The sequence below is a fragment of the Vicugna pacos genome, chromosome 10, assembly GCF_048564905.1.
Source record: "Vicugna pacos chromosome 10, VicPac4, whole genome shotgun sequence".
NCBI classification, from domain to species: Eukaryota; Metazoa; Chordata; class Mammalia; order Artiodactyla; family Camelidae; genus Vicugna; species Vicugna pacos.
In genome coordinates this window covers 29826473-29842971 of record NC_132996.1, presented here as the reverse complement: position 1 = coordinate 29842971, position 16499 = coordinate 29826473, and the positions used below count along the sequence as shown (strand labels likewise).

Sequence of the window (16499 nt, the reverse complement as noted above, 5' to 3'; positions counted from 1 at the left end):
ACATTGAGGTGCACGTATCATTTTGAATTAGAGTTATCTCTGGATATATGCCCAGGAGTGGGATTGCTGGATCATACGATGAGTCTATTTTCAGTTTTTTAAGGGACCTCCATAGTGGCTGCACCAATTTACATTCCCACCAACAGCGTAGGAGGGTTCCTTTTTCTGCACACTCTCTCCAGCATTTATTGTTTGTAGACTTTTTGATGATGTATATTTTGATTGCTTTCATTTAGATGACAGAAGCAGATTGTATTTAGGTGACAAAAACAGATTGGAGTAATTTTGATTTTCAAGTCTCATTATTTCTGAAATACAGATTGTAAGGTTATAGCTGCCATAGATAGTGATTCCTCTGAGGATCTGGGCAAAGAAAATTGAAAAGAAAAAAAAACTTCTGGAAAATAGTCATCATTCTAGATACCATAAAGAACATTCCTGATTCACTGGAAGAGGTCAAGGTGTCAACATTAACAGGAGTTTGAAAGAAATTTCAACCCTCATGCATGACTGAGGGGTTCAAAACTTCAGTGAAGAAGTCTAACTGCAGATGTGGTGGAACGAGCAAGAGAACTAGGACCAGAAGTGGAGCCTGAAGATGTGACTGAGTTGCTGCAACCTCACGATAAAACTTCAGAGGATAAGGAACCGCTACTTACAGATGAGCAAAGAAGGTTTCTAGAGATAGAATCTACTCCTGGTGAAGATGCTGTAAGGGACGTTGAAGGATTTTGAATTTTATTAAAAAACAGAAAAACAAAAAACTTGGTTGATAAAACAGTGGTCAGGTTTGACAGGACTGATTCCCACTTTGAAATAAGTTCTCCTGTGGATAAAATGCTATCAAACAGCACTGCAGCCTAAGGAGAAATGCTTCATGAAAGGAAGGGTCAGTTGATGCAGTAAACTTCATTGTGCCTGTCTTTAAGTAATTGCCACAGCCACCCCAGCCTTGAGCAACCACCATAGTTTTTGAGACATATTTCTGTTGTGCACTTAATAGACTACAGTATAGTGTAAACATAACTTTTATAGACACTGATAAACCAAAAAGCAAAAAATAGTGTGACTTGCTTTACTGTGATAATTGCTTTATTGCAGTGGTCTGGAACCTAACCCACAAAACATGCCTGTATATTACTATATATATATATACATATACCTACATACATATTATATCATATTTATTTTATTGTATTGTATTAATTTATCAGATTCAGATTAAAATCAGTCACCTTTCTATTTAATTAGCAGATAAAATGTATTAAAAGAAAAATAACTGATTAGAAACAAAATCCAGATATAGCCTGATGAAGTAAAAAATTATCTCTTTTTGGATGATATAAACATAAGGGTCACAGAAATACATGTAGACTTGTATTAATTCATTCAATAAAGAATTTATTTGCCAAATATTTATTGAATCACTGGTATATTCCAGAGACTGTGGGGGTACCTAGTGAAGAAAAGACACAGTCTGTGCCTTACTGAGCTTAGAATGTACTAGTCAAGAGAAACTTATAAAAAAAATAAGACAGTGCAAAGATAATTACTTCATTACAATTGTGACGTGTGGCATGAGACAAGCAACAAGAAACAAAAAGTGCAACTAGTCTTCACAGCCGCTTCAGGCTACTGTGAGGGAGACAGGGACACAGATCCAGGCCCTTACAAATCCAAAGAAAACAGGTGCTCGGGACATTTCCCCCTCCTGTGTTATCCCGCTAACACTCGGTCTGCAACGTCTACATCAGGTTGGCTTCTGAAACCTCACATTTCAAATTCTTCAGCCAACTAAGGATATTGCGCATTAGCAGACTTTCCTTTTTGCTTTCCGCTTCATCTTCTTAATAGCTATGCACAGTACATTTCTCCAGTAAGGTCTCAGCGGAGGAATTAGTGTGATTGCCCAAAGTCAGCGTCCCTCAAGAACCTTACAGGTTCCTGATTTACAAATGTCTTCCCTCCAGGCTTATTCTCAACGTGTATTCTCAGTTATAGAGCTTCGCTCTTAGTACCTAGTTTGCTTCCAATTGTCCCAAGGTTTAAACAGGCTTTTGGTGTAAAGATAAATATATGTGTGGATACATAATTGTATATATATACATAATTATGTATATATTTATAACAGAAGGAAGTGTTAACTGCATTATTCTTAACATTTTATAAGCAATACAGATACGGTAAGAATTCCTTTTGTTCCTCTCTTCACTGTCACAGATTCCCTCAAAAGAGTTATTATTGTTATCAATTTAGGGGGTGTTTTTACAGATACAAACAAATTGATGCTTTTATGTGATTAAATTGTTATACAACAATTATGTGTATATATATAAATATATATAATTTGCTATATCTTGCTTAAGCCCATCAATCTGGGTCTTCTTTTTTTCTGCAAAGTATTCCACAGTACGGACAGATTCTAACTCATTTAACTGTTTACCTGTTGACTGCCAGTTAGTTTTCTTTTTTTAATCTTATTTCAAGCATTGCTGGAGTGAAAATTCTTATTCAAGACCATGCGTCCATGAAGAAGCATAAGAGTATGAATCTAGGGCGGCGCTAAGAACTGGAATTTCTGGGTTAAAGAGCATGTGCTACGTGAGTTGACACATACACCAAAATCGGTGATAGAATACTGAACAGCACTAATTTAGATTACAATGTGTAGTGTATGAAAATGCACGTCCTCTACACATTCAGCAACATGCAGCTTTATCAAGCTTTCCAACTTTGAGGGTGATGAGTGCTCCCTTCTTCCCTGGGGCGGAGGGGGATCCTCTAGGAGAGCAGGATGAAGAGAATGTCCGCGCCCATGGCCAGCATGAGGCCCAGCCCGCAGAGTCAGAGCGGGCCAGGCGGATCATGTCCTGGTGAAGGCAGCAAGCATGGGGCAGTGCCCCAGGGTGACAGTAGTGAAATCTCAGGAGGTGCAGTGATGGTGCCACCGTGATGGCGGCACTCTGAGTGCCCAGCATGACCCAGGCCAATGCCACATGAGGACCCGTGAGCACAGCCGCATAGCGCAGTGGGAATCGGATGGCCACCAGGCAGTCCAGAGCCATAGCAAAGAGCACGGCTGACTCCACGAAGGAGGAGTAGTGCGGGAGTGCTGCTGCAGAACGCAGGGCGCTGAGCCCCAGCGCACCCAGCACTGGGGGCGGCTTGCACCGGCGCAGGCCCAAGTCCTTCACAGCCAGGATGGCCAGGAAGTAGTACATGGGCTGGTGGAGGGAAGGGTCAGTTCGTACCAGGTGCCAGATGGTGGCACTCCCCAGCAGTGCCACCAAGTGTCCTACAAATGTGGGCAGTGAGATCCAGTGATGAGCCCGCTGCAGACCTGGGAAGCCTGCCAGCAGGAACACAGAGAAACTCCAGTTGGCACTTGCTAGGGTGAACATCTCCATTCTCCAGAGGCTGCTTCGCTCTGTGAAAGGCGGTGGCGGGTGTGTTGAGGGTTACTAGGCCAGTAAGCACGAGATGCCCTGCTGTCTTAGGGTGACAGTCCCCAGCTGGCCGGCCTGGGCTCTCTGCACGCTCGGGGACTCAGTGACCTATCAGTTAACCCCTGTCTTCATAAGCAGTCTGTCCTTTTCCTGCTTTCTCCCTCTTTCTCTTATTCCCACCGAGTCTTTTACTTACCTCTGTGACATTAAACATCAACAAGGGTTTTCTCTGCTCTTCTTTTGGACCAGCTAGTGAAAGGCAGTTTTTTTTTTTAAACTTCTCTTAGAAAAATCTATATAGCTCAACCTTCACAGAATGCTCAGATGCTCAGAAATGTTGTTACTCCCAAATTGCCTTCTCTATTTGGCCTTACCCCTTCAAGCTTTTTCTGTAGAAGAATTTATCTCTAATTTTTCTAAGCAAAATGAGGATGCCTGTAGAGAGCTTCCTCATGCAATTTGCTCTTTACTTTATCTCCTTATTGTCATTCTGTGACCCTTTCCACATGTCTGTATGATTGGGAGAAGTTGTATCTTGCTTCTCTCTAAGCTCAACCCCTTTCAAAGAACCCAGAACTCACTAGTGAGTATCTCATGCCTCAAGCATCTTCTCAGGTCCTCTGGGAACCTCGTTCTTCCTCTCACTGAGTCACACTAATTCATCCTGTAGAGTCTTCATTGTTAAAAGCTGTTACCTTTACTCTAAGTCCTGAAATTTCTTTTTTTTTTTTAACAAATCTAATTTAAGAGTGGACTGACGTGCCTGCTCCCTTAGTTTTTTGTTTCTGTTTCTGTTTCTGTTTTGGTCTCTGTGTTTTCAAAGATATCTCTCCTTAAAAACCAAGCTGGATGTCTGACACAACTTACAAAATTTTAATAAATCAGGTAAACTTATTAGAGCAATGTTTCCTAAATAGGTATTGCGAAAAGCAACTATCAGAATGTGTACCTTGAAACAGAAGCAACAAAGACAAGGGGACGGTATAGCTCAAGTGGTAGAGCACATGCTTAGCATGCATGAGGTCTTGGGTTCAATCCCCAGTACCTCCATCAAAAAACTAAGTAAGTAAGTAAAATGAATTACTTCCCCCTGCCAAAAAAAAAAAAAAAGAGTTTAAAAACAAAATGTTAAAAAAAAAAAGCAACAAAGACAAAGCCTGTTCCTTGCTCAAATCAGTTTATTAAATACTAAATAAAATGCAGGGGTACCTGGCGAGAGGCTCACAAGACAAGCCCTGCTATGCCGGATCTCAGTGTCTGATATAATATTTGCTTCTGTATTCTCACCAGTAAAATAATGGTAATGATGCCTTCTAATCAAAGAATGAATGTGTTTTAATTGGCACACTGTGTGCCAGGTCTGGAATGTAATAAACAATAAATGTTACTGCTCCCAAACCAAACACTGATTTTCTTGTAATTTTTTTCCCATTGTCTGTACTGTCTCTTATTATACAGAAATAAACTCCGATCTCCTCTTTAAAATGAGAGTATTGGATCTCAGCATAAGGTGCCATATGCCTTTGAAAAACTGAGGATCTACTGAGGGAGGAATTCAGGGACAGTGATAAAAGGGGATCCTGAGGAAGAGATCACAGTTTACACTGAAAGACAGAAGGCAAGGCTGAGGGACAGACTGAAGGATAAGGCTGAGCAACAGAAGAAAGTATAGTGAGGGTCAGATGGGGGAGAATGAGAGACAGTAAAATGGTGGACTTAATAAAAACATGCTGAGAGGCAAAGATGGAGGTAACCATGGTTCAAGAATGCTGGGAAACAAGCTGCTCAAAAACAAGCCGCTGGAAAACGAACAGCTGGAAAACAAGCCACTCCTGAATTTCCATGAGCTTAAAATATTATATTCCACACTTGCTTGCTTAACATGCACATGCTTGCTTTGTTTTAATGTGTTATGCAGTAGATGACCTATGGTACATACTATGCTAAAGAAAACTTGGGGTGAGCAATCCTGAGATTGACCATAAGCGCATGAAGGAGGGCAGATACTTCCTTAGGATGAAACAATGGATGGTCCTGGAAAACCAGATCATCCATTAACAGAATTTTGTTCTGGCATGAAAGCATGCGGTTAAGCCCAGGGGACATATTTGCTATCTCAAGATGTCCCGGAGGCAACAATAGGACAGATTTAGAAATTTTGCATACCCCGAGGAGGGTGATTGTTCCTGGAAGGGATGGGCCTGAAATTACTCAGTTAAACAGCAAGCAGAACTTGGTGCTTATCCGTGGGATATCTAAAGCCCCACCTCTTTGATAGCATTTTTTTCTGAGCTGTATACTCCTAATAAATATGATGTCGACCAGGCTTTCGGGACTCTGGACCCATGAGATCTTGAGTCCCCTAGTCCCATCTTTGGTCTTTACTCTTTCTCTTTGTTTCTTAACTCTTGCGTCACCTGTCCTCAGACGCAGCACAAGAAGCAGGGGAGGCGGGAAGACCATACAGTGAAAGAAGAAAGGGGTGATGAAAGCTTCTGTGAAAGATTGCAAGTGTCATGGAGAAAGGGGGTTGTGTAACTTAGCTGAAGCAATGGGGGAGCAGAAAATAAGGGGGGATGCGAGGCAGAAAGGGATGGGGTGAAGGGCCTGGAGAATGGGGAAGCTAAGGTCAGAGGGAAGGACTTTGCTGAAAGACTGAGAGGAGGGAGGAGGATGACAGAAAGACAGAGAGAAAACTAGGGGGTAAAAACACGGGCTGAGGAACTGTGAAGGGGAAAGCCAAGCGATACATTGGCAGGAAGCTCAGGGACTCAGAGTGGATGTCGAGAGGCAGAGGGAGAAACAGAGAAAGAGGTGGAGAGGTGGAGTGGGGAGTCAGGTAAAAGAGGGGAGCCTGAGGAGAGGAATCTCTTGTTAGACAACAGGAAAGAAAGGGCAGGTCTAGGCAGCAGGGAGGATGGGAAGTGGAGGAGGAGGCGGTCAGACACCAGGGGACTGATGCAGGGAAGCATTAGGAACAGGGAGAGGATGGGGAGCTGGGTCTCTCACAGCCCTTTGTTCAGGCTTCTCAACTCTAGACAGGGTTTCATTAGGCAGCACGGTGGTGGAGGACGTAGCTCTCGACCCGAGAATCAGATCTGCACTCCAAGCACAGCTTCAGCATTGACGAGCTCGGTGACTGTGCAAGCCGCTTGCTTAGTCTCAGTTTCCTCGTCTGGAAAACTGGGACGACGACACTATCGTTAGGTTATAGAGCTGTTTATCTGTGGTTCTAAATGTGGCGCCGTTAGAACCACATGTAGATGATGATTATTTGCAGTTGTCAGTGCTGCCTTCTTATTGAAAATTCTCCACAACCATGATCCACCATATGACGGCTACAGGTCCTCCCTCCACACCTTCAGTGGACATAAGTCAGTGATAGGACAACTGCGAGGAGTGAGAGGCTGAAGGTTGGGACTTGCAGCTTGTAAGTGGTTTTTGGATGCACCAGCTACATCACTTTGGTGAAGGGAACAAATCCCTCTGCACATTAGCTTCTTTCTGTGATGGAAGGTTTTCCCCTATTGCCTGCCTCCTCTCCAGGGAAACTACTGGGCTTAATAGGAGTGTGGAAAAAAGTGCTCTGAAGTGTTAGAAGTCACATCAACTGGGGGAGGAGGGACAGTTGTTGAGATTATGATCCCTTGCCAGCCACAATACTGTATCACTCCACTCCCAAATCCAGCCTAGACACACATTCTGGTCTCTCTTTCCAACCAAAATGATCATGGAGAGATACCATGGAGCAGCAGCTCTAACCACAGACCCACCATCATCCTGGGATGATGGGTTATCATCCCATAATCCTACTTAGAGACCTGCTAGATAAAGGATGTCAGGGAGGTCACTGGACTGGCTGCCTGTATCCACAAATCAAGGGGCTTTCAGCAACTTACTGGTCCCTTGCTGTCTGTAGCTTCTTTCCCAGCCTCTGAGGTCTTCTCCCTCCTCACTCACACCTTTCCTATCCTCTTCTAATTGACTCAGGACTACTCTCTGCATCTGTTGCACTTGTAACTATAAGACTATCTGTTTTTCTCCCTTGGGTCTTGGGCCCCCAGAGGAAACTCCTTAAATGGATGCAGACCTGACAAATACCAAAAAGGGATCAGCATTCTCCTGGAACAGTCTGCGGGCACCTGAGTTATCTACCATGGAAACTTAGTGATCTTAAGTAGCAACATGAAATATTCCAGCAGACATGATGTTCCTTCATTCTCTTCTCCCACTAGCTGCTAGAGTTACCAAAAATGTATTGGGTGACCCTCAGTCCTGTTTTCTGTCATGCTCTTTTCTCTAGTCTAGCCTCCCTTTGAGACTGTTCTTCCTACCAGGTAGTTATTCACACTCATTCATTCAGTGAGTATATAGGGACTGTAAGCTTTCGGCCATATACATGGATGCAAAGATTAGTAAGACAGAATATCTGCTCCTGAGAAATTCATCCGTCTTTTGCAGGATATAGATACGAGAAGGCCAAACTGCCTGAGAGAGTAAAAAGAGATTCACAGGAGATACAAGGATTTAACAGATATTCTTTACTAAAAGCTGCTCTCTCACTAGATTCAACATTCCAGAAAGAAAAGGAAACATACAGAATTTATTCATTGAATATCTGTTACATGGCAGTAATTGTATTTTGGAGATTTACTGGTGAGCAACACATTCATAACTCCTACAAGGAGATAAACTTAGTCATGTATTCTGAGAGACAAAAAAGTAAACAACAAAGAAAAAAGATCTAAAACACAGAAGACTCCATTACTATGTGATAAATGTTACAACAGGAAATGCAGGATTCTGAGGGAGCAGACAGATGGAGCATCTGCTCTGGTTTGGAGAGAGAGTCTGCCATGAAAATGTCTGAGACTCCAAGATAAATTTCACATAGTTAATGGCAGAGGCAAGCTTCTCTGCCAATTTCAGGTTCACAGCCTCCTGAGCAATGGGATCGTGACTTAGACATGTTTGTGGTTGTTCCCTTCATTGAAGCTTTGTCACATTGCAGGTCATTGTGCAAGATCTCACAACTAGGGTGCCTAGAAGCAAACACTGACTTCATTTATCTTCAGCAAATCCACAGGAAAGGAAAATGAGAGGTGAGAAGTGTCAGGAGTGGGGTCAAGAGTGTCTACTAGATGAACAGAGCCTGAAGAGAGCACAAGATGAGAAGGATGTGGGGGACTTCTACCTGAATCAGTCATGAGAGAAGAGTGAAGAAGTTCTGGTTCTTCAAATGTGACACAAGAGTCTAAAGGATATGGTTTACTTAGGATAGAAACCTAAGAGAAGGACTTTACCAGGCAGGGAAGAGGGAGGCAGTCCCAAGGAGCCATGGAGGGAAGAGGTACATTTCCTGAGGTGAATTTTGAACAACAAACATTGATCTATTCTCTGCTAGGTTCTGCTCTATGTGCTTTTTACTTATTTCTCCTTTAAAATTTTTGCATAGTTTGATTTTAGTTTTAGTTTATGCACATTGATAAGACTCTTCCTCTGGGCAGTTTTTGATGCTACCAAAATATCTAGGTCTCATATATAGGAGAAGGCATAGTAATTTAAGCAAGAAAAGGTTAGCATTCATAACCCAAACTCAAGAAAGAAATTCATCCATATTTTATTTAGGGCAGTGAAAAAAAAAAAAACTTGGGAAAAATAGTGTGTGATAATAGGTACAAAATGCAGTAAATCTTTGGCCTGATTTGGGACCTTCTTCTGGGTACCAGTGAAATTTTTAGCTCCAGGATTCAGCACCCGCCTTTCTAAGACCCAGGAGATTGCTGATGGCATGACGGATCTCCTTGGTCTTAATACTGTATATGATTGGATTAAGCATGGGAGGCACAAAGAGGTAAACATTGGCCATAAGAAGGTGGACAGCAGGTGGAGCATGCTTCCCAAAGCGATGAACCAGGGACAGCCCCACCATGGGCACAAAGAACACCAGCACAGCACAGAGGTGTGAGGTACATGTTTGGAAGGCTCGGAGCCGCTCCTCCTTGGAGGCCAGTCTTGCCACTGTGTGCAAGATGACCCCATAGGACAGTGCAATGAGAGCCAGGTCCAGCATCACAGTGAACGCCACCAGGGTCAGCCCATACAGGTTGTTGAAGGTGGTGTCTGTGCAGGCCAAGTGTATGACCTCTTGGTGCAGGCAGAAAGAATGGGAGAGGACTTGAGACCCACAGTAAGGAAAAGTCCTCAGCAGGAGAATAATGGGAACAAGGGCTACAGGTCCCCGAAGGATGACAACCAGGCCTGCCCTGACCACTCGCTGGCTGGTGATAATGACCGAGTACCTCAAGGGGTGGCAGATGGCCACAAAGCGGTCAAAGGACATGACAAGGAGTACTGAGGACTCCATGAAGGAAAATGAGTGGATGCAGAACATCTGGATTTGGCAGGCTCCAAAGTAGATAACACGCGAGTTGAACCAAAAGATTCCCATAGTGGTGGGCAAGGTGGACACTGACAGGCCCAGGTCAGTGAAGGCCAGAAAGGAGAGGAGATAGTACATGGGTGTGTGCAGACGAGGGCTGGTCTTAATAATTATCAGGATGAAGCAGTTGCCAGAGATGGCCACGAGGTACATGAGGAAGAAGAAGATGAAAATCCATTGCTCGATGGTTTCCAACCCTGGAAAGCCAGTGAGGTGGAGCACCGGGCTAAACTGAGTGATGTTGGACAAGTGCATCCTAGGGGGATGCTGGGCTGATGTTCTTCTGGGGCTGAGCTGAAAATAAATGATTGTTCTGGTTATTAATTCTTTGGCTTCAAGAATAGTCACACCGTCATTATCAGAATCATGCTCATTGTCATCTTTGGTATCTACTTCCTACTGTCAACTCCACCGTCCTCCTACCTGATGGAAACTTTCTTTAAAGTACCAGGCTCACTAGGTTTTCTCTCGATTTCTATTCCTTCTCTGTCTCCTTTGAGGCTTCTCTTTCTTACTCAACACTTAAATACAACCATTCTTTTTCTTGGCAGTTTTCTGTCCATACTTTATTTTTCCTCCTTAGAGAACATTGACACTCTCATGAATTTATTTACTAACTTTATGTTGATAAGTATAAAATACATAACTCTATAATTCTCTTCTTTTTGATTTGCAGACTCACATATCTAACACCAGGCTGAGCATCTGGATCTAGTGTTACCTAGTTTTTTCAAAATTTTAATTTATAATGACTTCCCCTAACAGGGCTTTCATTCAGTTGTTTTCACTAACTCAGGAGTAGAAATGTGGACTTCAGAAATAAGTTGAATATGAGATATATGTTTGAGAGATATAGGCTGGATGAAGAAACTTAAAAAGTGAGGGTAGAGGTAAGTTTCTAGTATTGAGCTTTGGGAACATCTGAATTGTAGAGTTGGAAAAGAGAAGGTTTCACTAAAAGAGACAGAGGGGGGAAAAATGCCAGTTAGAGGAAAACCAGGTGACTGTGGTCTTGTATCAGTTTCAAGAGGGATAAATCAATATGTAACATTGCTAAATGGACAACGTAATAAGACCTGGAAGTGACCAAGGATTTAGCAACATGGAAGTTACAGCTGATCTTGAGAAAGCAGTTTCAGCGAGGTAGTGGGGAATAAAACCATCCCTGCCCCCCACCCCCCCAGAAAGACCATGAACATGTCAGTATTTCTGTTTCCCTCTGCTGTGGCCGTGGCTGCTTTTGGGTCAGAACAGTGACAGGTCCCAGCCGTTTTCCACAGGACCACTTGAGTGGGCAGCCAAGCAGTATCAATAAAGCAGTTCTTAGGAGGGAAAAAAGTGTGTTCATGAGCCAGAGAACAAGTGGACAAGAACAAAAGTAGTAGGTTTCCAGGGAGTGATGGTGGCCCATCTGAGGTTCAGAAATTCAAAGTGGAACTAGTCAGTGCTTAAGTGTGTTTTTAATCACTGTATTTACCTGTTTGAAATCAGAAAATGACTATACAGAGATTTGAATTGAACCAGGTTAAAGTTAGGATAGGCTAGAATGACTTAAGGTAAGGGTCTATGCAGTATGGGTCAGGGTAATCTTCAAAAATGATGCAAATTCTATTTACAGTCCAACAACAGACTCACGGACATAGGAAACTATGGTTATCGAAAGGGAAAGGGGTGGAGGGGGAAGGATAAATTAGGGGTTGGATACTAACAGACAAACGTCACTATATATAAAATAAAAAAGGACCGACTGTATAGAGCAAAAGGAACTATATTCAATTCCTGGTGATAACATATAATGGAAAAGAATCTGAAAAGATAAAAATACGTATATATGTATATGTATAATTGAATCATTTTCCTGTATACCTGAAATTAACATTGTAAATCAGCTACACTTCAATAATTTTTTTTTTAATATGACTCAGGCTATATGGCTGGACAAGGAGGCACAGCAGTGATAAGCATGCTGTCATGCCCTGAGAAGAACTGTCGGGGGAGGTGGCAAGAAGGAAAATGTTTAGGAATGAAGACCAGGGCCAGCCCCTCATCACTCTGACAAAGAGGTGAAAGAACCTATCACACTTTTCCTCTCAGTGTCCTTTTTCCTCAATTCACTACTCACCTACCGCCAAATGACTGTTTTTGTTTTGTTTTGTTGTTTCCTTTTAACCCTCCTGGCTAGAGCAATGCTCTTTAAATTCACCAGTGACCTCTAAGGCTGAAATTCAATGGAGACTCAATCATACCTGATTCCTTTGCAAACTTGTGTCTTCTGGCCATGTCTTCCTTTTTAAAGCTCTCTTTTGGAATTCTTGACGCCAGCCCCTGCTGATTCCCTTTAATGTTTAGGGCAGTACATATTCAGTTCCTTCCATCCGTTGCTCAAATGTTCATATTACTTAGTCCTGACCTCAGACACCTTCTCATTTATTGTTTTCTCTTTTTATTATTTTTACTGTTATTATTACTAGTAGTAGTACTAGTAGACTGATAACCCATAGAAGTTTATCCCTAGTCCTGACAACTCAGCTGTGTAGCAGACCTGAATATCTGCCTTCTTATTAGAGGTCTCCCAATTGATGCCAACTAAACCCAACACATCTAATACTGATCCATCACCTACCCTCTCCACACCTGATTCTTTACAATGTATTGAATCACTTTCCAAGACAACATTTTGGATCTCATGCTGTAATTGACCCTCTCCCTCTTCCCACACCTCATTTTTTAACTGACTTAATAAGTATGTTCTACTTCCTAAATATCCCTATTCCTTTGTTTCCACTTTTGTGCTCACTGTCATCATTCCTAAGTTTTTCCTGCTTAACTGACCTCTCTGACACTTAGTTTGCACAGCCTGACACCCCATGTCCTAGATCTGTTTTCCACTTGAGTCATGGGGTTTATCCCTAAAATGGTAACTGCTCTGTTCTCAGTCTTTCAATAGCTCCCCTTTCACCAGGATACAGTTTAAACTGGTCAGAAGAGCTCTGGTGAGACCTCAAATTTACTGCATTCCGGCACGACGCAGACACCGTGTAACACATTACATAATGTGACTATTTCTCACGACCACGAGGCATTTTATCCTAGTTCACAGAGGAGGAAACCACAGAAAAGGTAAATAGCTCTCCCAAAGTCTGACTTCAGAGAGCTAATTCCCAGTCTGTGAGCTAATCCCACGTCTTACGTTAATTCACAACATGAGTTTATCAGTGAGCTGATGTCAAGGATGGGATTTGAACCCACGTCCAACTACTTCCAAAGTGGGCAGTCCTAATACAAGGTAATACCCTGTCTTTACTCAGCCCTTTCAGCATTGACATCTTTCCAAATTCATTTTTTTCTACCATAGTCAAAAAACTGATAGTTTTTTCTACAATGACTCATATATACTTTTCTTTTTTCTATTCTTTATATTGCTTTATATTTTGCTTTCCTAACAGAAACTACTTTGCTTTTTTGACCAGTGAACAATACTGGTCCTTTAAGACAACATAAATATCATTTCCTCTGACAAATATCTCTTGGTGTCTTGTGTAGAGTGAGGCAAACCCTTCTGTACTCACACAGCAGCTTTGTGGCTGCAAGATTAAAGTGTAAATGTACACATACATCCTTTATATTTTATATATAAGCATATTTATAATTATATATTGTATCTAATGTTATATATAAATATATATATGCAAAATATGTATAAACATTAACATATATAAGTGTATTTACTTGTATATACTTTTCATATAATATACTATTTATACTCATATGCATTCTTTATATACTATATATTCCTTATATATACATCAAAAGTATAAGTATTATAAGCATAAATGTATGCTTAACAAATATTTATGCTTACATATTCATACTTGTGTTTATCTAAAACATAGTATATATAATATATATTACTTTTATATATAGTCCTAGATGTGTGTTTTTTAAGTTATGATTTTTAATCCCTATTTTGTACCAACTTGACCCTGGAGCCCAGTGCAGTGTCTAACACATGGCTGGCACCACTCTATACGAAAAACTGAGTAAGTGAATGAGCGAGTTGAGTGCTTACCCTTTGTCCAAATTAATTGTACCTAGAGGTGGGGGTTGAGTCTTGTTTTTACTGAGTTCAGAACAAGCAGGGCAGGGAGAAGGGTCTGGGGGAAATGGGACTTTTATAGAGAGACATGGCAGGGCTGGGAGAATTCCTGCTGGAAAGGAAGTTCTACTGAGTTTTTCCTGGAAATGAAAGAAAGTGTCCATGTTAAGGGACCAACAGATGTTTCTCCGCTTCTAAAAAACAGGAATCCATTCATCAGCACAACACCGTGGCTAACGACAATGTAATTACAACATTCACAGCAGAGGGGACACAGGTGAGACTTAAAGAGAAAATCCCTGAAAAGAGAGATTTTCACTATGCAGTGAGCAATTAGCTCTGTACTGTAAGTCCATCTTCTAAACATTCTTCTGCTTCAATTTAATGTATTCTATGTTAAAAAATGAATCAGTGATGGAGACCACTGCCTCTAAAATGCAGAAGATGCAGATGGAGCCACGCCTAAGCTCAAGGACAGGAATCAGACCAGGGAGGGGACATTCCCACGTGGTCAAACTCCTGTCAACCCACGTCCTGTGCCCGGGGTGGCAGAGCACATTGGAACGGGGGAGAGGGGATCCCGGATACTGGGGAAGTCACAGGGGTTGTCCATATTAATACACAAGGACTGAGGGCTGGGCCTCCTCTGCTTTGTTAACTGCTCTGGCACACAGAATGCACTCAATACGTGTGATGTTAGATGAATGGCTGTTTGGTGAAGAAAGGAAAGGGAAGGCTGAGAGCACCAGCCAGCTGGGCAGGCAGGGGTCTGTGGAGACCAGAGGGTAGCTGACATCCTGATGCAGCGGGAGGCTGACTCCCAGGCAGGAGCCAGGAAGGGCCCGGCTTGGCCACGGAGACCCAGGTCAGGAGGAGAGAGGCAGCCCTTCCCTCTGGCCTTAGCAGCAGAATGTTGCAGATAATCGCTCCTCTCCTCTAGGGGGAGCAAGCCCTGGGCCTGTCTCTGGCTCTGGGTCTGTGCAAACATGCTGAGGGTATCACAAGTGAAAGCATTTTTATGGGATCCTGGATTCAGGACTTCATTTTGAAAACGAAGAAACTAAGTAAGGCCCAGCTGGGGAATACATCTGCCTGAGGTCTTTTTAGCCTTAAGAGAGAAACCAGGATTAGAACTCAGACCACGTCCTTCCAGGGTCACTGCTCGCTTGGATGCCTCTACCCTCCCTCTTCTTGTCTCTTCTCTCTTAATTCTCGTATGACCCCTTAATATCCACCCCTGGAACCCTGGCACTGGACGGCAGTGCACACTCACCGACAGCTGCTGACTTTAGAAAAGTCAGGTCATCTGCACTGAAAGAGGAAGAGGGCGGGCAGGAGGGCCCCGGGGTCAGTGAGCGGCACCGCTGTGGCTGCCAGGGAGGGATTTATCTTCCTCCTTCCTCTGTGCTTAGGAAGCACCAAGGCTCCACCTGGGAGAAGCTGGGGACAAACAGAGAGTCCCCAGGGCTGGGGGCCCTGAGGACAGGAGCTGTCAGGACTCTCCCCTCCTTGGCCTGCGTCCCTCTGTCCTTCTGTGGGCTCGCAGGAGGCTGAAGGGCCCTGACTTTATAGTGTTCAGTGTCCGGGCTTTGGCTGCTGTCAGGTGTCTGCTGCGGCAACGTGGTCCTGCCTCGCCCCACTACTTCTGCTTCATGAGGAAACCAGTCCCAGGCACCATCACCTCACTGACCCCTTTCCTTTGCTCACTGGAAGGAGCTAGAGTTTGCTAGAGAGGCGGGACGTGATGGATGAAGATTATCCATGTGACCTGCACAGCGGCTCCAAATTGCTCCTCTTCCCTGAAGCCTCACAGCCCCAGGGCCCCAGGGGCCTGTCTCTCCTGCTCTAGCTTTCATGCCTGTTTCTGAGTTCCCTTTACAAGGCCATGAATGTGTCCTTCGTCTCTGTCAGTGACAGTGTCTTTGAGCCCAGAGGTCAACCAGATTAAAACGTTTTATCTACACCCCCACCCCAAATACACGTTCAGGCCTGTCTCAGGCTTTTCCAAGGCTCTCCACTCAGCCTTGAGTGTGTGGGGCAATCCTTTAACGAGCCCTACGGTAAGTTAGGTGTCCCTAACATTTCCCCTCTTCTTGCCTTCTTCTCTCTTCTGGTAGCACCCGCCATCATTTTAGAAAATCCATTTTCCCCTCTCAGTCTGTTGTAAAATCTGAATTGATGAGGTCAGGTCATATGCACATTCCTTTTCCCTTTCCACATGTGTGCACACACACACAGGCACAGATTGGCATGAACAAGGCAGTATATTGTTATTATCTTTCAAGCTGCGAAATATTGATCAGAGTTGTGTGAGGGCAAACCCCCAAATGGGGCAAATAGATCCAAAACACCCAGGTAGGAGGCAGTACAAATTTACACCTGGTTCAGAACACGTGGTTATGGCCAGATGCAGGCAGGCACAGTCAGGTGACAGGGCAGGGTGCAGGGGACATCTTACTGAATTGTACTTGAGGATGTGGTTTGGGCACAGACTTCATCTAGGCTTGTTGGAGAG

The 16499-nt window shown here is 43.3% G+C and overlaps 1 protein-coding gene across 3 annotated transcripts in view; it reads right to left on the bottom strand.

The window, feature by feature from the left end:
• LOC102530707 (olfactory receptor 51M1-like) overlaps window positions 1-16499 on the bottom strand; it is a 259108-nt gene that overhangs the window by 1437 nt on the left and 241172 nt on the right. For 2 of the 3 annotated variants that reach the window (XM_072969351.1, XM_006203594.3), the window contains one exon: window positions 9095-10182. The exons of the other annotated variant lie outside the window; for it this stretch is intronic. In XM_072969351.1, coding sequence (XP_072825452.1) covers window positions 9184-10182 — 999 coding nt within the window. In that variant the 3' untranslated portion in view covers window positions 9095-9183. Of the gene's footprint in view, window positions 1-9094; window positions 10183-16499 lie in introns of those variants that run through there. 3 annotated transcript variants of the gene reach the window in all.